This window comes from Neophocaena asiaeorientalis, unplaced genomic scaffold (assembly GCF_003031525.2).
Source record: "Neophocaena asiaeorientalis asiaeorientalis breed wild unplaced genomic scaffold, Neophocaena_asiaeorientalis_V1.1 scaffold65, whole genome shotgun sequence".
Taxonomy (NCBI): domain Eukaryota; kingdom Metazoa; phylum Chordata; class Mammalia; order Artiodactyla; family Phocoenidae; genus Neophocaena; species Neophocaena asiaeorientalis.
The window spans coordinates 1,442,507-1,468,812 of NW_020173215.1; the positions used below are offsets into that span (position 1 = coordinate 1,442,507).

The window sequence follows — 26,306 nt, forward strand, 5'->3', positions numbered from 1 at the left end:
GTGGGAGCCTTTGGCACCTTTTTTTTTTTTTTTTTTTTTTTTTTTACTGTCTCCTGTGTTTCTGAAATAGGAGTATTATAATGATATTGACCTAGAGTTGTGGAGATTGAAGGAGGCAGTACATATGAAAGACTTAACTCGGTGTCTACAGTATAGTAAGAACTTGGTAAATGTTGTTCTTAAACACACATAACACTTCTGATCATTTGGAAATTAGATCAGTTGAAGAGGAAAGAAACCACCTTTTAACTAAGAAATGTGTCTTGGGTATCTAGTATGCATTGGCAAATCACTTCTGAGCCCAGGTTTCTGGGAATTTATTTTTGAAAAGTTTATTTTGATTTGATGCATAATAAAGGGTTTTAATCACAGTTTTCTTGTGAGGTCTTTGGAAGTATTTGAGAGCTGGGTGGGGATTAGCACTTCAATTAAGGAAATTAAAATATATAGCAGCTGCTCACTGAACAAAGAGCTCGGAAGAACCTATCTGTTCTTTCCTTCTCCTTCACCTTCTAAAATACTTGACAGAAACTCAGGTATCTTCCTGAATCTCTCTGATCCTGTTCTCCTTGGTGGAAGTCCTCGAATTGTGTAACGTTGCTTTCTTTTGGTTCTCTGACTTTTCTTGGTCCATCTCCTTGTGCAGTTCATTGTCCTTCATAAATGTGGGTGTCCCCCCCATGTTCTGTTCTTGGCTACCCTTCTTGCTCTTTGTCCACTCCCTCACTTGTTTCATTTCCTAGTCCAGGTCCATAATTTGATGACACTGCTCTTTCCCATCAGTTATGCCTTCAGCATCAGCCCTTTACCTGAGCTTCAGAATTGTATCCAATGGCCTTTTAGATATCATCATTTAGATGTGCCGTAGGCACCAAAAATTCAGTCAGTCTAAAACCAAGTTTTTTGTTACTTTGCTTCACATGTTGTTATAAGTACTTGCTTATTATCTACAAGCCCCTCTCCCGTTTTTTTTTTTTGTTGTTTGTTTGTTTTTTGCGGTTCGCGGGCCTCTCACTGTTGTGGCCTCACCCGTTGCGGAGCACAGGCTCCAGATGCGCAGGCTCAGCGGCCATGGCTCACGGGCCCAGCCGCTCTGCAGCATGTGGGATCTTCCCGGACCGGGTCACGAACCTGTGTCTCCTGCATCGGCAGGCGAACTCTCAACCACTGCGCCACCAGGGAAGCCCCCCCTCTCCCGTTTTTTAAAGTTCAAGTTCCTCTGGACTGTCTTCTGTATATTTGTATATGCTCAGTTGCCTGGCTCACAGCCCTTGTCTGAAATCCGTGGGCCAGATGTATTTGAGAATTCAGATTTTTTTTCTTTAAAAGAAAGGTAATATGCCGTAGCCCTATATTGCCCCTCTCCCCTTCCCTCTCCCTACTGATAACCACTAGTTTGTTCTCTATATCTGTGAGTCTGCTTCTTTTTTTGCTATATTCACTAGTTTGCTGTATTTTTTAGATTCCATTATAAATGATTAAGACGTGCAAACAATTATTAAGCTACAAGGATATATTATACAACACAGGGAATATAGCCAATATTTCATAGTTACTATAAATGGAGTATAACCTTTAAAAATTGTGAGTCACTGTATTGTACTCCTGTAACATACAATATTGTACATCAACTATACTTCAATAAAAAAATAAAATAAAGGTAATATGGTGTGTGTATAAGCTACGTAAACTCCTAGTGGAATCTGAGATAGCACTACATCTTGAAATATTTGAACATTTCTACAGCGAGACATGAATGAAAACACCAAGTGGGATAAATAGTCTCTTACAAGTTCATATCAGATTTTGATGCCACAAAAACAGATTTAGATTTTCAGAATGTTGTGGATTTTGGAATTGCAGATATGGGAATGTGGACTTATATTTAGTGCCTGCTGACTTTAAAATTACTAGGGTCTGTGGTTCACATTGTCTTGTAACATTTAGGATTTAAAGCTGTTTTGTGGATACTTTTCATTCCTCAGTCATCCCACAAGAAAATGCCAATCTTTTCTTTATTTTGACCAAGAATATCTAAAAATGAATTAGAAACCTATTAAACAGATATAACAGGCAGTGGATTTTGTTTGTTTCTTTAATATTATGCTTCTTACCTCCCTGCATTCTGAAGAGTGGTGATTACATGTTTAAAAAGTATTATTCCTATTTCTCAATACAGATTCAGATTACTAGCATCCAGGATAACTAAGAATTTTTTATTGTATAGTGTTATTTATTTGAACATAGGCTATAATAGTATTTCTTATGGCACTTTATTTGGAAGTTTGAAATATTCTATTAAGATAGAATGGAAAATAGATTGCAGTAGGAAACAGAAGACCTTAATGCTGTCACTCATTCTCCAACTTAATAGTTGTATGACCTCTGGCAAGTCATAAAACTTCTTTCTCTCATCTAGGAAAAGAAACAGTATCCTTAAACAAATGTGACTGAATGAAGTGATTGAGAGAAATACTTTAGTTCTAAGATCTCTGATTTATGGTTCGTTACAATGCAGTGTTTTTCAGACTGTGCTCCTTGGAGCTTCAAGGATCCATAGGTATTTCTCAGAATAAGGATTAGGCTGAGCAAGGTTTATGTTACCTGTTTTATATCACGGTGTTATTATCTGTAGAACTTGATTTGATAGAAAGGTTTTGTTCGTAAAACACTCTGTGCTAGTGGTTTTAAGGGACTATACATTAATGTTTTTGGTACTCTGTTTTATATAGGATGAAGGAGTTGAATCTGATGATTTGAAAAAAGATCTACCTTTAATGCCTCCACCTCCAGATTCCTGTAGCATGAAGTTGACCATCAAGGAAATTTGGTTTAGTTTTGCAGCTCCCACCAATGTGAGATCTCCTGCACATGCATTTTCTAGGTAAAAAGTTTTAAAAATATATTACTATCCCTTGATGTTTCTTTATTTTAAGTAACATACAATTCTGTTTCATGTATTTTCTGAATTGTTTTTCTGATATATCTAGTATTAGGGTTGCCAGTTTCTTTTCCATCTTTCCTACTTCATACTTTCTATAGACATTATTCCCAATTTGTTTGACCCTTCTTCTTTCCTAGGGTTTTCGTTTTCTTTTTACATGTCACCCTGCCATAAGCTTTTTATATACTCTTTTCACCTCTAACAGACTTTTATATTTTTCTTTATTTTCTCTTATCTATTCTTTGCATTTCCTACTTATATGTTCAGAATTTATCTAGTGGTCAAAAGGAAAGGTAATTTTGCCTAACTAAAATAGCCACTAAGTACAGTAGATATGAGAGATTTTTTGAAATACAAACCTTAACACTTGTTTTTATAATTTTTTTTTTTTTTTTTTTTTTTTTTTTTCATTTTAAAAGGCAGCTAAACCTTTTAAGCACTGCAACTCCAGCTGTTGGTGCATGGCTTGTTCCCATTGATCAACTCAAGTCATCCTTAAACAAATTAGAAACCGAGGGAACCTTGAGAATTTGTGCTGTCATGGGATGCATAATGACAGAAGCATTAGAGGTATGTCTTTCAACAATACAAGGTATCATACAAAGTTTATTATTGAAAATGACCCCTTATTATCATTGTTGGAAAACATCAGACCTGCAAGTTCTTAATTTCTAGATATCTTTTGTTTGTTGTATCTTTGCTGTGTCATTCTGAATCTGTTGTTTTGCTTTTTACAGAATAAAAGTGTACATTTTCCCTTAAGAAGTAAATACAACAGACTTACAAAAGTTGCCCGCTTTCTCCAAGAAAATCCTTCATGTTTACTGTGTAATATACTACATCACTACCTGCACCAGGCAAATTACTCCATCATTGATGACGCTACAATGGTGAGTTACCGGAATCATGTTAGCTTTAAAAAAGCCTCTATTCTGTTGAGTAGCCGTTGACCCACAAGGTTTGAGATGAGTATGGGAAGTCCAAAGGAGAAATGTGGTTAGATATCCAGGCTATTGACAAGATTGGGCTCAAATTAATGGTTTGGCAGTTGCCAGCATGAAAGGGTTAGAAGCTGCGGATATGGATGAGCCTTCTAGGGATGATATGTTGAGTGAGAAACTGGTCAGGGATGGAGCCCTGATAAATATCAAAATTAAAGGAGCATGGAGAGGGTGCATAGAGGTACACAGAGTGCTGAGGAGGGAAAAGAAGAGCTAGAAGGACCAGGAAAGAAGGTTTTAGAAACCAAAGGTATAAAGAATTTCAAGCAAGAGAGTAATCATTAGAGTCAAATTTCACAGAAATGTTTAATAAAATAAGGACTAATTAATGACTGAGGGGGGAATATGTAACTGTACGAATAAATACAGTATATCTCTGCACTAGAAAAGCACTGTGGAAGCACATGATTAGAGGCTTAGAGCTTGAGGATCTCCCTCTCCTCTCTAAGTTTCTGGTCAATAGAGAATACAACAGGAAGCTTTAGCCAAATTAGTAATCAGTGTATCAGTATTATTAATGGTCAGTCAAGCTCCTGATAACCTCTAATGAAAGAAACTGGAGTAAATTATGGATTTCATAAAGGTACTTAGACCTGAGGCTGGTACAGTGCTTTCTACTCCCACCCTGCGAATTGAAGACTGGGAGATCCACAGTGCAAGTTTAACTTGCCCATCTAGTCACAGGCAGGCATTTCCCACGGATGGATGCTCTGCCACAATATGGTTTCCATGTAAGAGGAAGAAACACAAGATGACCCTCCTTACTTGAGTTTAGGAATGAAAGGACAGGCTAAGGGGCCTGATGTTCCTCAGAAAGTAAATGAGGTGATTCCTGCCACCTAGTAAATGGCTCTCTTCAGTCAAAGCTATTATTCCTAATGCAAGGAATTGTAGGAAAGGGGAGGGGAGTTGCATATTTTCTCCTTAGGCTAAGGCTCCAATAGGCAAATTTTCTTTCGTAAAATCATCACCATGTGGAATAAAATATATTCTAAATTATGTAATTCTTACTGATCATATATTTAAGTTTCAAAGCAGTTACAAATCCTTCTATGTCTGTCATTTAACTATAGTAATTTATTAATTTTTTAATGTTAAAATAGAGGTGGTTACCTAATCTTTGAAAGAAATAATTTCCTCTTTGCTTGATGAATATTCCAGGTAGTACAAAATACATTTAATTCTTCAGTTGAGCGAAGCAGGTGAAGTGCTTTGAATGCTTCTTAAGGAGAATCCCACTTTACTCCCCATGTTTAGTCTCTTATTTACCTGGTTCTGCTGGGTTGTTTATGATAGAAAGATGCAACATTGTGTTTAGTGATTGAGTTCTATAGTCAGCTTGAGATAGTGACTCTCCTGTGTAAACTTGGACAAATTACTCAACATATAAATTCCAGTTTCCTCATCTCTAAATGGGAGTTATGAGATTTAAATGAATAAATGTATGCAGAACACTTAAATAGTAACTATTATTGTTACAGTAAGATTACTCCTAACCATGTCATTGTTGTTACAGAGTGATGGCCTTCCTGCTTTGGTAACTTTAAAGAAAGGTTTAGTTGCACTGGCAAGGCAGTGGATGAAGTTTATTGTAGTGACACCAGCCTTTAAAGGAGTGAGTTTACATCGACCAGCTCAGCCCCTGAAACCTCAATCAGCTGTGCACTATGATCATGAAGATGGGCTTGGGCTGGACAATGGAGGTGGTCTTCAAAGTGATACCAGTGCTGATGGAGCAGAATTTGAATTTGATGCAGGTAATTTTGTAAATATTTTTGCTAGATACTATGTACTTGGTAACCTAATACTTGTGATAATTTTAATAATTTTTGTCCCATATTTGAAATGTCATGGCTTAATTATACAACTATGATTTGTATTAGTCCAAATAAGTGGTAATAATGTTGGAATCTTTATACAGACTTGACTTCTAAGTTTAATTTTGTGAAATACAGAAGATTTCTTCTCCTAATCTACCCAGTACAATTAACAGACATCTTTGTATAACTAGAGTGTTTTGAATGAAACACATGAATTTCTTTTTGAAATTTATATTTTTATTTGTCTATTTATCATGCTCCCTATACCAGTCTTTTAAAGATTTGAACTTTACCTGTTGCCTGTTTGATTCTGAATTTGTATAATGTTTAGAGGTATGCATTCAGCCCACAATTCTGTCATTATAATGACTGTGCCAGAACATAGGCAGTAGATAAAGCATTACAGAAATATACATGCATACTTAAATGCTTTTTCAAAGGATAATTTTTATTATCATGATATATAGTACTCAATGAAAATTTATCTTGTGATATTTTGAAAAAAAAATTAAAAGTACCGTGGAAAAGGATAGTAGTCTTAAAATTAGAGCTTTCAGAACATTTACATATAATACTTTACCAAGCTTTTAAAAAATAAATTAGAAAAACTTTGTATTTAACAAATAAATATATTATGTGTAGTAGGCTGGATTTTATTATTTAAAAAAATTTCAAGTCTACCCCAAAATTGAAAGAATAGTGCAGTAAACATCCCTTCTAATTATCTGCAAATGCCTAGGTTAATCTGTGAACATTTTGTACTTTCTTCAGCATAGTTGAATTAGTTTTTGATCTCTGTGCCATTTGGGTGACATGTGAAAGACTGAGCAGAAGCTGTTTGCTCCTTTCTTGAGACTGAGTGAGAAGACTGGGGTTTGAAGAATAAAAGACAGACGAGTGAATGTTATAGCAGAGTGCACAATTAGTTTTTCAAGAAATATGAAAAGTTGAGTTTAGTTATACCACCAGGAACATTGGAGTTGTTGTTTCAAGATTATATGATAATCTATAGCCCACTTATTGTTTTGAACTGTTTCAGCCACAGTCAGTGAACACACAATGCTGCTGGAGGGAACAGCCAACCGGCCTCCACCTGGTAGTTCTGGACCTGTAACTGGAGCTGAGATAATGAGGAAACTATCTAAGACTCATACCCATAGTGACTCTGCATTAAAAATAAAGGTACATTGTTGCTGCCTTTGGTTAGAGTTACTTAGACTTACAGAGAAGACCTAAACTTTTGTTATCTCAAATGTAAATATTAGGTATTTGCCCTTAATATTCAAGTAGTGTTTTTATGTTGAAATTAACATGATTAGTAACTTTTAGTTTACACATTTCTTTGAAAATTATATCAACAGTCAGTAATTAATATTGAACAAGGACTACTTTAACTACCAAGCCTTAGGGCTCTCTTTTCAACTTATTGAATATTGTATTCAATAAAAAACAATATTGAAATGTTGATCAGCTTACAGTTATTAGTTTTAATGAGAAGTTTTATAGGTAGTACATGATCAAAATACAGTTTGAGTTAAGCTAGTTTTATGACTTTAATTACATTTTTTTTGTTTTAAGAAATTTAACCAGTGCTTGATAAAATAAGACATATGGATAGCAGAGTGGTTGACTGCCACTCAGGAGTCAGACTGCCTTGGTTTCAATCCTGCCCCTGCCACTTAATTGCTTTGTGACTAAAGTTTTTAACTGCACTGTGTGTCAGTTTCCTCATATGTTAAAAATGGAGATTATAATAGTAACCTCCTTCAGAAGGTTGCTGTAAGAAATAATGGAGTTGACACATGAAAAATGCTTAGAACAATACCTGGCTCATAGTAAGCACTTAGTAAGTTATTTGCTGTTGTTGTGAGTTACTTATTTTTTGGTAGTTTCCTTTTCTAAGCACTGAAAACAGTAAATAGTTAATATTTTAACTTCCGTTGACAGTCTGGGTATAATCTTAAATTAATAATTAATACCAAGAATCCATTAGGTAAAGTGTATTTTTCACTATATTGAAATATAAAATTTCTACAGAGAAAAAAAAAGTATTGTAAACAAAATGGAAAGACATATGACAAAGGGCTAATTTCCTAATGTGTAAAGATCTCTTCCTAATCACTAAAAAGGCACAACCAAATAGAAAATAAAGGCAGTTCACAGAGGAATTCATATACAAATATGAAAATGTATTCTCTCTAATTAAAGAAATGTAAATGTAAAATAAAATGAGATTCCATTTCCACCTGTCAGGTTGAAAAATCTGAAAGTTCAATAGTATATGTTGGTGAAGATGTCTAAGAAAACAGACACTTTCATACGGTACTGGGTGGGAGTGTAAACTGGCATAACCTTTTTGAAGAACAGTTTGTCCATTTTTAAATGTAAAATTTTAAATGTAATGCCTTTTAGCAGTATGTCTATGTCCGGGAAGTGTTTCTAAAGAAATGAATGATCATAAATGCTCAAGAACATGAGCACTTACGAGCTCATGAGCACCTCAAATGACTATTTGAGGTCTAATAAATTAGTGTACCCTCATATGGATGCCTACTATGAAGACTTCAAAAAGATAAAGTAGGTCTCTAAGTGGATGGTGAACCACTGAACCAGTGAACCAAAGTGCACTGGTTCAAGTAAAAATAAAGTATAGGACAATATGTATCTGTGTGTTAAAAAAGGATAAATATGTATATGTGTTTATATAGTCAAATTATTTATATAAGGATAGATAAGAAATGGTTAAGAGGACTTCTTGGGGAAAGGATCTAGTAGACTGGAGCTCAGGAGATACTTTTTATTGACTAGTCTTTTGTGCTTTTGAAAGTTTTATTTTGTGTAAGTATTGACTTTTTATTGACTAGTCTTTTGTGCTTTTGAAAGTTTTATTTTGTGTAAGTATTGACTTTTTATTGACTAGTCTTTTGTGCTTTTGAAAGTTTTATTTTGTGTAAGTATTGTTCTTTTAATTAAAACATTTAATTTGATATACATTTTTTAAAGTTTGGGCTATAGGCTTATTCTATTTCTGCAGTATAGTTACAAGGCAGGGACACTTTTTCTTTTTTTTTTTTTGCTGTACGCGGGCCTCTCACTGTTGTGGCCTCTCCGTTGCGGAGCACAGGCTCCGGATGCACAGGCTCAGCGGCCATGGCTCACGGGCCCAGCCACTCCGCGGCATGTGGGATCTTCCTGGACCGGGGCACGAACCCGTGTCCCCTGCATCGGCAGGCGGACTCTCAACCACTGCGCCACCAGGGAAGCCCATGGAACACTTTAAATTCTCCACCCCTTAATCTGTCTCAGAATTTTTCCTGATTTATAGTTTTTCCAGATGCTCTGATCATATTTAGATGTTTGCTATTTTTTTTAATTTTTATTTATTTTTTTATTTGGCCGTGTTGGGTCTTCGTCGTTGTGTGCGGGCTTTCTCTAGTTGTGGCGAGCAGGGGCTACTCTCCGTTGCAGTGCGTGGGCTTCTCATTTGTGGTGGCTTGTCTTATTATGGTGCTCGGGCTCTAGGCGCATGGGGTCAGTAGTTGTGGCTCGTGGGCTCTAGACTGCATGGTCAGTAGTTGCAGTGCACGGGCTTAGTTGCTCTGCGGCATGCGGGATCTTCCCAGACCAGGGATCAGACCCATGTCCCCTGCATTGGCAGGCGAATTCTTAACCACTGCATCACCAGGGAAGTCCCTAGGTGTTTTCTATAATGCTGTTCTCTCTCAGAAATGTTTTTGAGCATTCCTTTGTTTATGGATTACAGAAGTCCAAAGAATTGAAATTAAAAGTGCTTTGTTTCAGATCTCTGCTTTTCAAGATCTTTCTGTCTGCATGGTCTTTCTTTGTACTGTTTTAAACTGATCTGGAATTCCAGTCTTAGATGTGACAGAACAGATATAGATTGGACAATTGTGTAATTTTCGATTTTTTTGTTTTTCTTCAGAGAATTGCTGGAAATTCTTTTTGGTATATTAGAGCTTTACAGAGAATCAGGTCTTAACACAGAAATTATTATCAGAGTACCAAGAAATTATTATCAGAGTACCAAGAAGAGTAGTATAGTATGAAGAATTTTGGGATAGACATCTTACCACCAGACTCCCTCTTCAGATTTTAAAGGGCATTAATCATTGTTAAAATTAAATGAATGATAATAAGTGCTGTCCTTTGTATTGTACTGTAGAGTTATAAAACATTATTACATACATTTGGGATTCACCATAATTCTAATAGACACAAACTGTTTAGATAGACACAGGTGTTTTAATGTAAACAATAACTAGTAATAAAAACAGTGAGTAGTCATGGCTATCAGTAGTCATTTTTATGTGCATAAGAAAGAGCCCCATGTTGTTCCTTTTATAGGGCATTCACCCGTATCATTCTCTGAGCTATACCAGTGGTGACACTGCCACAGATTCTCCGGTGCATGTGGGACGTACAGGCGTGCCAGTTAAGGAGAGTCCAAGGAAGGAGAGCCTACTCAGCTACCTGACTGGAAGCTTCCCAAGCTTGCACAACCTCCTGGAAGGGACCCCTCAAAGAAGTAGTGCAGCGGTGAAAAGTAGCTCCCTAACGAGAACAGGTATATCCTTAGTTTTGACAATTATAAGCTTACTTCTGTGGGAGATTAAGAAAACAAAAACAGGACTTAATGTTTATTTAGATATATACTTTGGTTGCATACCTAGTCTTTTGTATTACACCTTATCTTTGAGAAAGTATTTTGGGAAACTGTTCTGCTTATAACTTGTTGGTGTCTCGTGCCCTTAGTTTGCATTTTTAAATTGCAACATTTACTATTACTATCAACCTAGGCATGGTGTGGAATGCTGTCTAGGCCAGCCAGCAGTGAATTTTTTTCCCATTACGATAGCAATAAATTATTTATTAATGCCTTAATATCCAAATACCAGCATCGTGCAGTGAGTTTAAAGACATGCAAAAGGCAGATAATTTAACCTGACTTTTCAAAAAATAAATCACGTTTTCTGCTCCTTAGTACATAAATAATACTATACTCAGTAAAACTTTATTTTCAGGCAACACAATGGCCACTGATATGTTATCTGAACACCCTTTGTTATCTGAACCATCATCTGTGAGTTTCTATAATTGGATGTCAAATGCTGTGGGTAATCGAGGAAGTGTGGTGCAAGAATCTCCTGTTACAAAATCAGGACACAATAGTCTCCCAACAGGTATTGAGCTATCACATTATTTTACTTAACCATCTAAGGGGTACATGTGAAGTTATGTTAAAATCCTGTTTTACAGAGGATAGTTAAAAAAAATCTCAAACGTTTAAGTACTGTTTAGTTGAAATTGGCTCATTTATGAAATGCCTTTGCTAATATTGCAATTGAGAGAGTCGTAAGCAGTCTCTCAGTGTTCTTGTGGAAAGGCAAATATGTCAAATGCGAGATTATATATAATTTAAAGAGTTTAAAACTTCCATTTAATGTGTGTGGTTTAATTTTCAAAACACCAAGAGGAGGTAAATGAAAAAATGCAAAGTATAATTACAGCATCATGTACCTACAATACAGAAGATACTTTCAGCTTATCCAGAGTCCTCTGAGGCATAATGACAAGCATCTATATACTCTTTATACTTAAATATTTACTTAAATATTTAATTAAATCTGAAGGAGTACTAAAAGGAATAAAGTAAGATTCTTGCCCTCAAGGAGGGAAACAAATGAGGAAAATTTATTAATTTTAAAGGAATATTTATAAGTAGCAGAAAAACAGGCAAAGGATTCACAAAGAAATATTGGTGGCTATTTCCAGCTATTTCCAGTAACATAAATGGAGCCACTCTTTCTTTCCTTTTCTTTGCTATTATTTTTTGTTTTTCCAAATTCACTAGATGCATTTATTATTTTATTGTAAAAATATGTATATATTTTTTAAAAGAATATGTGAAGTAGCCTTTGAACCTAGTTACTGAGGGCAGCTGAAATTAATCTGTGTAACAGCTATTGGATCACTTGTAAATTTTCTTCAAACAAAAAATATGAAATTATGAAAAGTAGTTGATATATGACTACTTACTCAGTCCTTTTTTTTTGCCAGTGCATGGACCACTTTTGAATCTGGAACTGATCCTAATTGTGACTCTTAAGAGCACTAAGACGTGCTAATTCTTAGTATTGGCCCTTGGTTGAAGAAGATAGAAGGATGGTGCTTTTACCAGCTCTCAGCACTTTTCTGGAGCTAGTCTCACTACTTCATAGAGTTTAAATTTCAAAAGAACCAGAAAGGAACATTTCCTCTCTATCACAGGTCCTTTGCCTGGCGAGTTAAAGGATAAGGGGAGTACAGAAGAAAGAAATAGTGCCATTTCATTTTTGTTCCACCTTGGGAAAGCATAGTGGGGAATAAATTTATATGTGGGATTCTGTGACGCCTATGGCTTTTGTCCTGCTGCAGCTGCTTTTTGTAGCCCTGCTACTGTCTATAATTCTGTCCCTTACTGCAAAGCTGATGGGATATCAAATGCTTTTCAAAGATCTTCCAGCCCTAAAGTTTTATATTTTGGAGTGACTGGCTCTAATACATACTTCCTGTATGAGGATGAGTGATATATTCTGAAAATAAAGTTTAATTTCATTTTGTATTAATAAATCATGTCTGTAAAATAACCTGAAAGTGCTATTTTTTCCCCTTCTCAACTTAAATGGTCTGATAATACAATTATAATACAAGTTTCATAAGTTTACTTTGCTGTGCCCCTTTATGTTGTCTTCATTTCCCAGTAATTTAGATTTTATTTTTGAACACTTGCCCTTTTAGGTGTTGCACCCAATCTTCCTACAATACCCTCAGCCTCAGACTTCAACACTGTCTTGTCTAGTGACCAGAATACTTTGGATGGGACACATTCTCAGCATAGCACTAGTCAGGATGATGTGGTAGGTGTAGAAGAAGCCAACCAAGGGTTTCCTGCTGTACAGCTTGCTGATGCTCAGGTGAGCCAGTCTGTTTTTCCCTAATTATAGTGACCTCGCATTGAGCAGTACTTAGCAGCTGGAACCATCAAGTATGTGCACTGTGGAATTCTAGTGAAAATCTTTGTCCTTGCCTGTCTGCCTAAAGCCTTCATGAAAAAAGGAGGAGCCTTTAAAAAGTACATGGGTTAATTATAAATACAAATTAAGCATCTATAGATACTCATTAAACTGAAGAGTGGCATATAGTTAGTTGTCTCGTATAGCAACATTTTTGTTATTTGGAGATAGAGATTGGCAAAATAACATGACTAGAAAGTTAAATTTCATCATTTCCTATAGTCTTTAGTGCTATGTGAAGACTTGAGCGAGCAGTGGGGAGGCATTGAAGATTTTAGAGCAGAGGAGTAAAGTGCCTGGAACTGTACATGTGGAAATGCTATATGAGTAGCAATGTGTTAAATGGATTGAAGTAGAGAAACTAGAAGTGAAAAGATAAGTTAATGAAATAGTTCACACAAGTGGTAATGAAGCTGTTAGCTTAGATGGTTATGGCTTTGATAGGTAAAGGAGAAATATTGTGGAGATCTTATTTAATTGACTAAATGTAGGGAGTAGAGAACAAAATCCTTTGAAATGTACTTTCTAGTTTGAGTGACCAGAAGGCAGGTGGGAGAGTGGGCTATGGATATTAAGAGGTGTTATTTTTTTCAGGATGAAAGAGACTCGAGCATATTTTTTACTTAGGAGGAATTAGGAAGGTTCTGATCAAAAAAAAAAAAAAGGAAAGGAGGGTAAACTGATAGAGAAGGATTCAGGGAGGGATGAGAAGTGTTGGAATTTAGAGTCATTTATAGAGAGAGATACTTTTTGACATAAAAAGTACTTTTTCCCCTGAGAATGTTTGGGAGGGCAATAAGGACAGTTCATAACCGTACAGGTAAGTTTGCAAATTGATAGCCTCAACTTTCTCTCACAATAGGAAGTGATTTATGTTAAGAAATGTGTCAGGCACTTTTAAACTTTCTTGAGATTTACTTCTCTAATACATTGGAGTCGTTTTTAGGGATTCTTTCACTTTTTATTAAAAGAGAGAGAGAGAAAAGAAATATTTTTTATGTCTATTTTGGCCTGTATATACATTCATTGTATTTATTAGCATCCAATACACATTTTTAGAGACAACTATACTATTTTACATGTAAGACTCTAAAATCTACCAGAGACATTAATATTAAGTAATACAATAAAAAACTGTGTAAGGTGATTTAGATATATGGAAAGGTTGGAGTGAATGTGAAAGAGAGCCCACCAGACCCCCAGAAGGATTGCCTAATAGTGCTGACGGTCTAGTTATTTAGAACCTCTTGTGTCCTTAGTAGCCCAGCTATAGGAATAGAAGAGGATTGATCCAAAGCATATGTAGCAAGAAAAATGAGGTGATGAAATGTAATACACAGTCTTGGAAGTTGCTGAAAAGGAGTTTAAGGCCAGATTATGGAGGGGGGAAAGGAAGTCACATAACTTTGGAACTAAAGCATTGGTTGAGTTATCTGCATGGCCAAAGAAGCCATTCAGAATGATAAACTGGGATGGAAAAGAAAAGAACCAAAATACCAGGTGGGTTTGCAGGATTAACTAAGGGGCATAAGTAGATAACAAAGATTAGGAAAGGTGGAGGATGGTTTGAACCTTAAAGAGGGAAGAATGTTTCCATTAGGATGAAAGAGCAAATCTAAGAAAGAGTAACCCCAAGAAAGCGTATGCCAAGCAGATATATAAGGGAGAGAAAAATACTTCCTAAGTTTCCAGTGAGGGGTGAATTGTTTGAATTCTCTCATTCTAGGCCTCCATGTTTTCACGAGGGTAGCTTGTTTTCCCAAGCACAAACAAATGAGATGATGTAGAGACAAGTGAAAGTGCAGACTTGAGTTTCATTGCATAAATGGCATTTCTCCATTTTGATAGATTTTTTAAGCTTCAGGAAAAGATCACTAAGTGAGAATGTGTGGTGAAAGAGTTAGTAGGGGGCCAAGGAAAGCACCGGATAGATAGCATCTATATTTAGGATGTGGAAGGAGGAAAAGGAACCGTGCAGCAGAGAAGGAGTAGTCAGAAAGATTATAGTGATCTACTATGGCACACATATAGTTGCTTCTATTTGGGTTACCTCTTAGTAACTATGAAGTTCAGTTAACTAGAGATTTAACCAGAGTGATGTATTAATATTTCCATAGAATATATGATACTTAAAACGTAAAGGAAGTTCTTTGTCAGAAAATGTTATTTTGCAACCAAGTGATACCACTTAAAAATAGACCAGATATTAAAAATATAACATATGAAATGTTTTTATATTAACACAGGAAATTGATAGACTCTTTTGTGAACCTTTTATAGCATATTGTTATGGAAACACAGTAGATATTCAAGCCTTTTTTAAAAGTAAGAAGTAGAATGATTTAAACTAATTCACAATTTTATTTACCTTGTACTTTCACTTAAGTAGGATCAAGGCATCTTTGTCCTTATGATTAATTTGAAGATGAGTGGCACATAGTAGGTGCTCAAAAATACTGTTAAGTTTTAAGTAAAATTAGAGCTATATTTATTATACAAGGCCTTTTTTTTCCCCATCACACTACAGTTAATAATATGTACTTAGGTAGAGTGTAAGAAAAAAGCCACAGTAAATGATGAATTGTTAAGTTGAGGTAATATAAATGTATTATGTCTTTTAGGTTGTTTTCAAACCTCTTCTGAGTCATACAGGGATCCAGTCACAGGATGCAATGCCTCTCTGCTACCGAATGTACTTTGGAGAACACCTCTCATTTTCAGGAACTTTGGACTGCCTTAGAGCAGATATTGTTGATTCAGACACAGCCAAAGAGAGAAAAGGCAAAAGAGCAAGAAGGTGTCTTACATTATGATTGTTTTTATGTAAAATTTTGTACAAAAGTTACAATACCTGTTTTTTTAACTTTGCTTTCTTCAAGTGCTGATGCGGTAGTAATTTTAATAGCCTAATGAGAAGATAACTTCCATTTAACAGAAACAGTAGCCACATTTCCTTAAAAACCTGTTGATTTTATCAGTAGGTTATGAGGCCTATTTTTAGGCATATTTTTGTAAGATGTTAGTACATGTATGAGGGTCAGCCAAAGCACTTATGTTGATAAATACACTTTATTTACTGTTGCAGTAGTTTAATTTTTATGATCTTATGGATTGTAATTTTATATATTATTCTTAGAACTTCCTCCTAACCTCCTTTCTGAGTTGACTTGTAGCAGGTAGTATTTTCTATTAGGAACAGAGTAGAAGTCATGCTGAGAGTATGGACTTGCTTTTCACAATAGTGTGGTACCATTAACAATGACCATGAAAGCTGAAACACTGCAGAAGTGACCTTAATGATTATAAAGATTAATGGGGAAAATTACCTTTGTTTTGTGACCTGGAAAAATGTTTATCAAAATATTAAAAAGTCTCTTACTGTTTATTATAAATGTATAGGAAAATGAAAAATATAGTAAAACTAATATTTTGTACATACAATTTAAAACCTTAGAAACATTGAGAATTAAGGTGTTTTATTTCTTTCTTAAAAACTTGTCAAAGGGTAGTTTGTATAGTCCTTACCTTCTTATCATCATGTAACTTACAACACAGAATGAGCATCTTTTCTGTGCCTTAGCAAATGTCATACGCCATTCTCAGCAGTTTTCAACATTTTACCTTTGCACTTTCAGTGTCATGAAATATCTTCACTAGTTCTTTTTACTAGAAAGGTTTTTGCCAACATCACTTTCTCTGGGATACCTTCATCCTTTTTGCCATGACCACTTCCTCTTTATGCTAGTAAGTTTGCCTTCTCTGAGTTCCTCTAGCTGCATATCTAGAGTTTCTAGAGCAGTGGAAGTGTCAACGTTTTCATACTCAGTTGTTTTCTTCTATAACTCCATTTACTTTTTTAAACTTTATTTTTTATTGAGGTAACATTGATTTATAACATTATATAAGTTTCACATGTACAGCATTACATTTCTACTTCTGTATACACTACAGCATGCTCGCTGCCAAACGTTTGGTTTCCTTTTGTTACCATGCGTTTGATCTCCTTTACCCATTTTGCTCTCCCCTCCCTTACCTGAGCCCCTTCCCCTCTGGTAACCACTACTCTGTTCTCTGTATCTGGGTGTTTGTTTTTGTTTGGTTTGGTTTATTTATTTTATTATTTGTTTTTTGTATTCCACATGTAAGTGAAATCATACGGTATGTCTCTGTTTGACTTATTTCACTTAGCATAATGCCCTCAAGTTCCATCCATGTTGCTGCAGACAGCAATATTTCATCTTTTTTTATGCTGAGTAGTATTCTGTGTCCATTCATCCACTGATGGGCACTTAGGTTGTTTTCATATCTTGGCCATTGTAAATAATGCCATGATGAATATAGGGGTGAATATATCTTTTAGAATTAGTGTTTTTGTATTATTTGGATAAATACCCAGAAGTAGGAAAGCTGGATCATAAGGTAGTTCTAATCTTAATTTTTGGAGGAATTTCTATACTGTATTCAATAGTGGTACACCAGTTTATATTCCCACCAACAGTGTATGAAGATTCCCTTTCTCCACATCCTTGCCCACACTTGTTATTTCTTACTTTTTGATGATAGCTATTCTAACAGACATGAGGTGATATCTCATCATGGTTTTGATTTGTATTTCTCTAATAATTAGCGATGTTGAAAATCTTTTCATACACCTGTTGGCCATCTATATGTCTTCTTTGGAAAAATAATCTATTTAGATACTCTGCCCATTTTTAATCATTTTTTAAATTGAGTTGTATGAGCTCTTTATGTATTTTTTGGATATTAACCCCTTATCAGGTATATCATTTGCAAGTATCTTCTCCCATTCAATAGGTTGTCTTTTCCTTTTGTTGATGGCTTCCTACCCTGTGCAGAAGCTTTTCATTTAGGTGTAGTTCCATTTGTTTATTTTTACTTTTGTTCCCTTGCCTGAGGAGGCATATCAGAAAAATCTTGCAAAGACCAATATCAGAAAGCATAGTGCTTAAGTTTTCTTTCAGGAGTTTTCTGATTTCAGGCCTTACATTCAAATCTTTAAGCCATTTTGAGTTGATTTTTGTGTATGGTGTGAGACAGTGGTCTAGTTTCTTTCTTTCTTTTTTTTTTTTTGCATATGACTGCCCAGTTTTTCCAACACCATTTATTGAAGAGACTATCCTTCTTCATTGTTTGTTTTTTGCTCCTTTGTCATAAGTTAATTGTGCTTATATGTGTGGGTTTATTTCTGGGCTTTCAATTCTGTTTCATTGATCTGATCTGTGTATGTTTTTCTGCCAATACCAGGCTGTTTTGATTAATTTAACTTTGTAATATAGTTCAGAATCAGGGAGCATGATACCTCCAGCTTTGTTTTTTTTTTTCTCAGGATTGCTTTAGCTATTCAGGGTCTTTTGTGGTTCCATATACATTTTTTGTTCTCTTTCTGTGAAAACTGTCCTTGTGATTTTGATAAGGATTGCGTTGAATCTGTAGATTGCTTTAGGTGATATGGGCATTTTAACAATGTTAATTCTTCTAGTCCATGAGCACAGAATATCTTGCTATTTATTTGTGTCTTCAGTTTCTTTCAACAATGTCTTATGGTTTTTGGTATACAGGTCTTTTACCTCCTTGGTTAAATGTATCCCTAGATATTTTATTATTTTGGTTTTGATTGTAAATGGGATTGTTTTCTTAATTTCTCTTTCCACTAGCTCATTGTAAGCATATAGAAACTACAGATTTTTGTATGTTGATTTTAAACCCTGCAACTTTCCATTTACTTTTTATTGAATTTCATCACTTCAATCTTATTTTGCTTCATTTTCATCTTTGCTGTCCAGTTCCCTTTTACTTAACCATTTTTGTAAAATGTCATGTGGGTTTATCACAAGGAGGCAATATAACTACATGCTTTACTGTTTGTGCATGAAATGAAAAACAAATGTGCACTGACCAATCACTGACAGACTTTGACAGAAGTAATGTGGTTGGTCAGTGATCATGATGTATGTCTATTATTTATGTAGTGATTTGTGGACTGAAGAGCTAGCAGCAAGTTTATACTTTATGCAGTAAATTTTAGTTAAAATTTGAACCATGCTGTTGGGGTCTGGTGTTATTTAACTATAAACCATGGTAATTGCATCCATTCACATTGGAATCATCAAATCCAGACACCAAAACATTAATATCTGCTTACACTCCTGGATTAGAGTTTAAAGTCCTGAGTTAAATTTGTATTTCTATTTGCAGTAGCCTACTTTCATGTAAATATATACATACATATAAATATATATTAATATGTAAAAATATATGTGTATATATAAAAGTGGATTATACACACATATAGTGTATGTATCATCAGATATAATTAGGTTATGCATAATTATATTATATATAATATGATTATAGATATTAGATTATATTTACAGCCTACTTATTGGCCTGCTAAATGCCATATAATACTGCTACAGACCAGACCTTCATCTGACCACACTTTCCTTCTTATGTTCCCAAATTCTTTGAGTGACTTTGAACTTACTGTCTTTAGTCTAGCTGAACCTAACATTCCTTTTAATTTTTCTACTATCATACCACCTCTGAGTGTTCTACATTCTTATTACTAGACCATGGTTAGCTTTTATTTCTCAGATCTCCTGTAACTCCACCTTAGATCTTATTTATTAGGAAACTTTGGTCACAGTACACTTTTCCTGGTCATTAATTTTAGTCTTGTCTGGTTTTTTTTGTAGCACATTGTTCATTCGACTAATTATTGTACCTTACTATTGGGTTATAATTTCTTATATAAACATGTATAACTTTCCTAGACCATAAAGCCAGAACAGTTATTAAATCATTTAGCATAAGTCCTGGCATGTAGTATGTCCTCATAAATATTGGTTTCCTTATATCTTTGCTGTCTCCAGTCAAGATAGTTGAACATGTTAGGGGCTTAATAAATATTTAATTTTAACTTTACCCGTGTGGCTGCTTTTGCCTTAAATGACTGCTTCATTATGTAGCGAGATTTCTTCCCCCTTTTACTTGAATCTCCTCTGTTTAAGACTTTTTTGCCTCGCTTACATGTTTTCAGTTCTTGTTTTTGTAGTTTTGGATTATTTTAATCTCTTTTGAGTCTCTCTTCTATATCTTCTAATTCTCAAAATCTGATTTTTCCTTCTCTGATTGCACACTTAGCATCGATTATAGGCTTACTCTAAGCTTGTACATTTTCTTGAATTATACCACAGAGTGGAATTTTTCTTATTAAATAAGAAATACTAGTATTCATTAAGGAATTATTAGTCTCTAATTATAAATTCTTTAAGTCAAATTGAAAATATCAAAGAACCTTGGAGGGGTTTTTTTCTCCCAATAGAAAAGAATCCTATGTTTAATTTAACCTATGTGACTACACATTCATATTTTACATGGAAGCAGAGGGGAAAATATCTTTTTAAAATTTTGGTGCTTGAGGTTTATTGTTATTAGTAGTTGATTTATGAAAATCTGAGATATTTTGACTTTTTAATATTAAAATTGTCTATAATATTTCTACCTGAAAATTTTTAGATATGCAGAGGATTTGCCAAAACAACTTTTATAGAGGTTTTAAGTCTGTGTGCATTTCTCATTTTTGTTTCAGTTGCTTTTCTTAGCACTTTCAACTTGGCAAAATATGCCAGCAGGGTTTCATTTCAAATAGCAAATCAAAATATATAAAATGTGATGAAATTAAATATATAAACCATATATTTAACAGAAGAGTAGAGGATGGTTAAGGAAGATGTTCTAGTTGACCTACTATTGACTTTAAATTCTAAGACCATTGGGGTGTGCCATCAGATGGCAAGAAAAATTATTTTATCATTTCACTGAAAACATTAATTAAGTCTGATTTTGACTAGTTATAGAGTAAGATCAAGAAGGAAGACTTAAGGCCCAGTTTCCAACTTATGAAAAAGTTGGAAAAACTTATTCTACTTGATCTCTTACTTAAAATCAGTTAAATGGCTTATTCTTCACCTTGGAGATTATTTTGCTAACAAGTTAATAAAGATTGTGTGGTTCTGGGAAAAAAGAAATAAAACCTTGTCATTTTCTTTTTTCATTTTTTCCATTTTTAGGCAAGGCCATGTGAATCTTCCTCCACTTGAGTTCAAACCAGCATTGATGTTGGAAACCTTTAGCATCAGCGCTGTTGTAATGGAAAAGTCTGTGTGCACCCCTCAGAACTCTACCAGTGCTCTTTCTTTTCATGATCTCAACAAGCGTTATTACAATACCTTTCACTGCAACTTTACTATTTCCTGTCAGTCAATAAGCCAGCATGTAGATATGGCTTTAGTTCGTCTTATTCATCAATTTAGTACGATGATAGATGACATCAAAGCGACTCAGACTGACATTAAACTTAGCAGATATACAGCTGGGTCAGCTTCTCCAACGCCTACCTTCAAAACCAGGAAACATCGGGATTTTCGCTCCTCTGACTTCAGCCGCAGTTCTAGAGGAAGTCTTAATGGTGGCAATAGAGTAAATAATGCAAAGAACAAACGGACCAACAATGAGAACAACAAAAAGGAGTCTCGAAACAAAAATTCCTTAGGAAGGTCTGAAAGAAGAACTTCAAAAGTGTCTAGGAAAGGTTCAAAAGACGTGGTGGATCATATGACTATCCATATGGATGACTCTGACTCAATTACAGTGTCAGAACAAAGTGAGCCTTCAGCTGAGTGCTGGCAGAATATGTATAAACTGCTTAACTTCTATTCACTTATCTCTGATCCAACAGGAATACTGGAAAAATCTTCAGAAACATTTGGACCAGCAGGTAATGGCTATTTTCACATTTAAAAAATTTTCTGTTTAGAATATCAATAATACTAAAAAAGACAAGTTTATTCATCATGTTTTCTTAATGTTATAATTGGATCATTGAAATGCACAGAAATTGGCAGTCACCCAAGGAGAGAAAATAGTGATGGCGATCAGATATTCTGCTACCCCTTTTTCCCATCCTTCCTAACCCTTACACAGTGTGCTCCTAAAGAAGTCACACAGACCTGCTTTCAAACACCTGACTGTACTATTTATTTTCAAATATGACCATGGGAAAATGTTGAAAAATTTAAGAAATCATTTTGGTGGGGAAGAGGACAAAGAGAGCCAGTTTGGAATGTGCAGGAAAGAAAGGGCAGTTGCTGTCCTTCCATTTTGCAGTTTTCACGTCTAAACCTATATATTTCTGTTCACTTAAAGGAGTCCGGAGCCCTACGGAGCCAACGTGTAAAGTTGTGTTTGAGAATGAACAAGACAGGAACAGTTTGACTAGGACGCAGAGGAAGCGCAGCGTGGCAACTGCTGAGCCTCAGCACGTCACTCTAATAGTATTTGGGGTTGGCATGGTGAGCCGCACGCACCTGGAGGCCGACATCGGTGGGCTAACCATGGAGTCAGAGCTGAAGAGGATCCACGGCAGTTTCACACTGAAGGAAAAAATGAAAGGCAGGTGACATTCTAACCCTGGGGCGCGTTTTTTCTGAAGAAAGCCAGTGCCATGTCTCACAAATTCCTACTTGGCAATTTTTCTTCAGAGAATGGAACTTCCCGTTTATATGGATCAAGAGTGCTCGTGTATATAGTTTCTTTTTCTTATTCTTAACGTTTTTAAAATTCTTGTGCCAAGTTTTACTTCTGAGATTTAAAATGTCCTTAGGCTGTTTAATGTCATTAGGCTCTTTAGTGCATGAATAGCATGTTAAACTACATATTCAGCATCATTCCAGTTTTGACGTATAATACATATGTATATGTGAATGCATAGAAATAAAAACCTTCAAGGAAATTTTTTAAAAAGTCGTTTGGACATAGTTTAAATTTCATTGTACCTTTAAAGTTATCTTTTGTTATTGAACGTATTATGAATAAAATGACATTTTAATATGAAGTGCCACTCTATTTCCAGAATTCATACACTTTTTTTTTCACATTTTAAGATGTTCTACATCAAAAGATGACTGAGACATGTGCCACTGCTCATATTGGTGGGGTCAATATTGTGCTGCTTGAAGGGATTACACCAAATATACAGTAAGTGTGGTGTTTTTTTACTATTCTCTTAAACTTGTTTGTTATAGTTTGACAGGAAACTTAAAATTCATTGGATGAATCCCGTACCTACTAAGTTTTGAGATTTATATTACTTAATGTTGCCAGACACTGTGATTCTGTCACTAAGAACATCACAAATGAAAATGTTCTCAGAAAACTTATTTCTTCTCTGAAATTGGCCTACTGCCACCCCTCCACCCTGAAAAACGGACTCCTGGGACATGTTAAGATTGTGTGACAGGAAAGATGATTACAGTACAAATTTCAGTTAAACATATGAGATGCAGAAGCTCACATAATTCAAATAGTTAAGTATTTAAAACAAAATTATAGTCAGAGAATATAGACTGTCTCTTGATTTTATCCCAACTAATCATTACCCATATTCATGCTGGGTTTCCAAACTTTATCTTACCATTTTTTCATTTAAAGAATTTAACAGTAAAGCCTATGAGACCCTTCTAATAGTATAGGTAAGCTTTCTGTAGTGAGTATACCATTCCATATTGCTTTTCTTTTGACTTTTGCTCTCACCTTTTCTTTATCTGTTCTATTTGTGGAACTGTCCAAAACTGTTCTGATAATGATTACCTTTATACATGATACTTAGATCACTATTTGGTTGTCAATACATTTAACTGTTGACTTTGCTCATACACTTGGGAGTATAAAACTTCATTCCTAACTTCCTTTCAGTGGAGCACTTTTATGCTATAACTACAAAATGTATTTTGATAATTTAGATCAGATTTTGAGGATTTGCTCATTCTTAATATTATAACTAGTTAATGTCCTACTATTGTCCCTTAAAGCATCTATCATGCTAAATACTGACTAAATAGAGGATTTGGTTCAATGCTATAAATATTAAATATTAGTTGTAATTTGACTCATTACAGGTCTATTCATAACATTTCAAACATGGGTAATGTGATGACTGTCTTGGGGAACATAAAATGGATGGATGAAATGGATGTCTAAGTCTTGCTGAGGCAGTTTGGACCTGTATATCTAGAACCAAAGAGTATATTTCATTACAGCTGCCTAAATGGTCCAGATCACATTTCCTAAGCAGTCTTTCTAAAGACCAGGAAATTCCAGTAGTTGTGAGACAAGATCTTTTCTGATCATTCAGTATGGGAGGAGAAGGGTATTATTATGTAATAATTACAGTCTAAAGGAGTTATCTATCATGGACCAGGAGCCTCCTATACATTATTTTATTTAATCCTCACCACAGTCCTGTTAACTGGGGTGTTTTATCCCCACTTTACAGAACAATAAATCGAGATTCAGAAATATCAAAGTGTTTTCCTAAAAGGCTTAAAGTCATACGGTCAGTAAGAAGAGATACCTGAACCTCGGCACCTTCTCCCTCACTATGATGCTACTGCACGAAGTCACCACAGACTTTGGGTTTCATGATTCCTTTGTTGAGTCTAAATTTAAAGTATCATGGTCACTTTGACCTATTCAAAAAAGTACAACAGGGCTTCCCTGGTGGCGCAGTGGTTGAGAGTCCCCCTGCCGATGCAGGGGACACGGGTTCGTGCCCCGGTCCGGGAAGATCCCGCATGCCGCGGAGCGGCTGGGCCCGTGAGCCATGGCCGCTGAGCCTGCGCGTCCGGAGCCTGTGCTCCGCAGCGGGAGAGGCCACAACAGTGAGAGGCCCGCGTACCGCAAAAAAAAAAAAAAAAAAAAAAAAAAAAAAAAAAAAAAAAAAAAAAAAAAAAAAAAAAATACAACAAATTTCTTTAGATGTCTCGTGGGTTTTATTTACTCTATCCTCTTGAACCAAACATATTTATAAAATTGATTTTTTAAAAAGTATTAGTTGATAATTCTTGCCTTTAAGAAAATCTCAAGCCAAGATCCCTTAACTTTTTCATTAAAAAAATAAAAGTCATTAATTACTGCCAAACTCTAGTAGTGTTAAGACTTTCTGGATTTATTCTTTGGCTTTTCACTTCCAGTTTCAATGAAAAGGAAATGGAATTTTTAAAAAATAGTCGAAAATTTTCTTGAAAATTTTAAAAATGGGAAATAAAAGCTTTCCAAATGATTGCTCATGTTGTCACTAATTTATGCATGAATGTTTATTTGCTTCCTTTTTGTTTTCCTGCTTTCTCTTGAATCTTCATCTGTAGACTGGAGGATTTTCCTACATCTCCTACAAGCACAGCCAAACAAGAGTTTCTGTATGTCATTATTATTCTTTTTCATGGACTTTGTGATTAACATAGTATTGAATAGTTTTAAAGATAAAATATTTAGATTATCTGCATGGCTGTGAAAGTATGTAGTTATTATTTTGTAGCTTTAATATAGATCCTTTTATAGATTAAAGTTTACTGATTTTCAAGGAAAATACACAGGTAAGGACTACCTTTTTGGTAATTCATACATTGTTTTATTGTTGAAAGATTGTAACACTGTAGTTGTGTGTTGCTTTGTGCTTTTTTAAGTCCTGTTACAAACCCTTGTTAACATTTGATGTGATAATAGAAGCTAAAATTTTTAACTTTGCAAATGAGTTTTCACAAATTTTCAAAACTAATTATTAAAACACTAATATATGAAATTATGAATATGAATAATATATGAAATAATAATTCTGTCTTTAAGATGGAGAGAGTTCACTGCTCTATTGTCAGCTTTTATGTATGGCTTTTACTGTGTATCCTTTTGTATTTTGACGGGCTTGATTTGGCCTGTGTATATCTGATATTTTGTGGTAGTGATATATTTAAATACTTGTCACATGAGTCTTACCACCATGACAGTTTAGTATGTTACTTAGGATGGATATTCTCTTTCAACCTTTTCTATAAAATTTCAGTATGCTGAATAAATAGATGAATCTGCATATTTTGTTCCAGGCTGGTAAGATTATCAATACCTGGTGAGATTTGTTTCATTGTGTATTGATAACAGGCCATAGTCAAAACATCATCAATCAGCAACCCTTTGTTGGGATTATCTGTGATCTATGTCACTTCATCAGCCAACTGGAAGTACTAAAAAAGAATAAATGCACTAATATTAAATTAGAAAATTGATTATTTTTGGAAGCCACTCTTCCATATTAATATCATCATTAATAACAACAGGTATAAAAAAATAGCTAATTCCACTTTAGTAGTTGTAGTAGCTGGAGAAGATTTATTGTTTCTCTCTTTTTTATCACTGAGTTCTCTGGATGTATAATAAAAAAAAAATCAATACTGTATGACTTTAGAGAGGATGCTATTTAATGGCTGAAGATCACATCTTTATCCACTCAACTAATTAGGTTATTAGGTTGCATATTATGGCCTGCACACTGTGTTAGGTTTCAGAGATGGAACAGTAAGCAAGTGAGAGGTAGTTCCTGTCATAATACCACTTA

The 26,306-nt window shown here is 34.9% G+C and overlaps 1 protein-coding gene across 4 annotated transcripts in view; it reads left to right on the plus strand.

Annotated features, from left to right (window-relative positions):
* The window catches only part of BLTP1 (bridge-like lipid transfer protein family member 1), a 205,100-nt gene that overhangs the window by 108,403 nt on the left and 70,391 nt on the right, over window positions 1–26,306 (plus strand). For all 4 annotated transcript variants that reach the window (XM_024745037.1, XM_024745040.1, XM_024745038.1 and 1 more), the window contains 12 exons: window positions 2,733–2,884; window positions 3,364–3,514; window positions 3,682–3,834; window positions 5,462–5,702; window positions 6,805–6,947; window positions 10,131–10,350; window positions 10,808–10,966; window positions 12,564–12,739; window positions 15,460–15,635; window positions 20,932–21,638; window positions 22,067–22,312; window positions 22,804–22,897. In XM_024745037.1, coding sequence (XP_024600805.1) covers window positions 2,733–2,884; window positions 3,364–3,514; window positions 3,682–3,834; window positions 5,462–5,702; window positions 6,805–6,947; window positions 10,131–10,350; window positions 10,808–10,966; window positions 12,564–12,739; window positions 15,460–15,635; window positions 20,932–21,638; window positions 22,067–22,312; window positions 22,804–22,897 — 2,618 coding nt within the window. The remainder of the gene's footprint in view (window positions 1–2,732; window positions 2,885–3,363; window positions 3,515–3,681; window positions 3,835–5,461; window positions 5,703–6,804; window positions 6,948–10,130; window positions 10,351–10,807; window positions 10,967–12,563; window positions 12,740–15,459; window positions 15,636–20,931; window positions 21,639–22,066; window positions 22,313–22,803; window positions 22,898–26,306) is intronic.